Source organism: Egretta garzetta, unplaced genomic scaffold (assembly GCF_000687185.1).
Source record: "Egretta garzetta isolate BGI_Z169 unplaced genomic scaffold, ASM68718v1 scaffold626, whole genome shotgun sequence".
Taxonomy (NCBI): Eukaryota; Metazoa; Chordata; class Aves; order Pelecaniformes; family Ardeidae; genus Egretta; species Egretta garzetta.
Window position 1 is genome coordinate 35704 of NW_009259981.1, and position 1426 is coordinate 37129.

Sequence of the window (1426 nt, forward strand, 5' to 3'; positions counted from 1 at the left end):
CCTCAGCGCCTTTCCTCCAAAACCCCGCCAAAAATAACGGGGGTGGGGCGCGGGGGGTGTCTGTCGCGCCGCAGGGCCCCGGGGTGCTGCCTCTCCACGAAAGCCGGCTCCAGGTCCCTCCTCGCTGCCCTGGCGTCCAAGGCCAAGCGCATCAACGGGAGGTACGAGAGGTTTTTGGAAAGGACCTTCCCCCGTTTCTACGTCTTGTACGCAACTTTCACCAAAGGTGAGTCCGGGGGACGGGGGAGGACGCGCTGCCCGTTCCCTTCCCGGGGCTAAAAAACGCCTCGCCGGAGGCGTTTGCCTGGCAATCGGGGACCTGAAGGTGCTCCCTTGTTTCGGCAGGCATCCAAGCGCTCTTCCTGGAAGTAAAAGAAATAAGAAAAATCAAATCTAAAATGTCCCGGCAGAGACTGAGCGCTCAGCAGCTTCCCTACCGGGAGATGGAGAGGCTGCGGCAGGTACGGCGCGGCGCTCGGGACGCCTTTCGGTGCCGCAACCCCCAGCTCCGCCTCCCCGATGCCGCCGGGGACGTCTCCTCCCCGCAAAAAGGGGCTCGGGTTTGTGTGCGGGGCTTTGGCGGGGGCTCGGAGAGGCCGATTCCTCGGGAGCGAGGTGCGTTCCCTGCCTAAAAACAGGGTTTGGAAGCCGCGGCTTGCGGGGCTGTTAATTTTGAGGGAATTCGGTGAGTTTGGCATCAGCCCCTGATTCTCTCTTCTAATTTCGGAGGCAGTTTCGCAGGGACGTGATCAAGGCCATTCCCATCGGAATTATCGCCATCCCGCCCTTTGCCAACTTCTTGGTCATCGTCCTGATGTGAGTACCAGCGTCGTGGTGGCCGCCGGTGCTCGGCCACGGCCCCGATCTTTGGGCTCCTTGGTGCCGATATCTTAAATTTCATGGAATTGGGTTTTTTTTGGGGGGAAGGGGGGGAGTTTAGAGTTATAAATGCACCCAGATGCCCTCCCTCCGCCTCTTGCTGTACTAAAAAATACCCGTGGCCCGACGAGCCCAGCGCTCATTTCGCAATAGCGGCTCCTGCGTGCCGGCAACCCGCCCGGCTCCCCGCTTCTAACGCGGAGAAATAATCCCCGGCATGCAGGGAGCAGCCCTGGGCGTGCTTGGCCAGAGAAACCTCCTTGCACAATTCCCTCCCAGCTGTCTCGGCAGCGCGTCGGATATCCCTTGCCCTGCCAGCTGTCTGGCCGCCGGAGCTAAATCTGGGCTAAACCCCTCAATTTTTCAATTCTGCTCCCTGGTTTTTGGGTCCTGTGGGTGGGTGAGGGCCCCGCAGCGTAAAATCGTTGCAGGGTGGAGATCGCTGTGTGGTGTTGAGCCGCGGCGGAGAAGCTCCAGCCGGGCACGGCAGCGATCCGATCGCCCGGAGCTCCCCGTGGCCTTTGGAGGAGCGAATTTGTGACAAGGT

The 1426-nt window shown here is 60.9% G+C and overlaps 1 protein-coding gene across 1 annotated transcript in view; it reads left to right on the plus strand.

The window, feature by feature from the left end:
- LETMD1 (LETM1 domain containing 1) overlaps positions 1-1426 on the plus strand; it is a 12937-nt gene that overhangs the window by 2781 nt on the left and 8730 nt on the right. The window contains exons 2-4 of the mRNA XM_035895965.1: positions 7-226; positions 346-461; positions 734-816. Of these exons, the coding sequence (XP_035751858.1) occupies positions 7-226; positions 346-461; positions 734-816 (419 nt within the window). The remainder of the gene's footprint in view (positions 1-6; positions 227-345; positions 462-733; positions 817-1426) is intronic.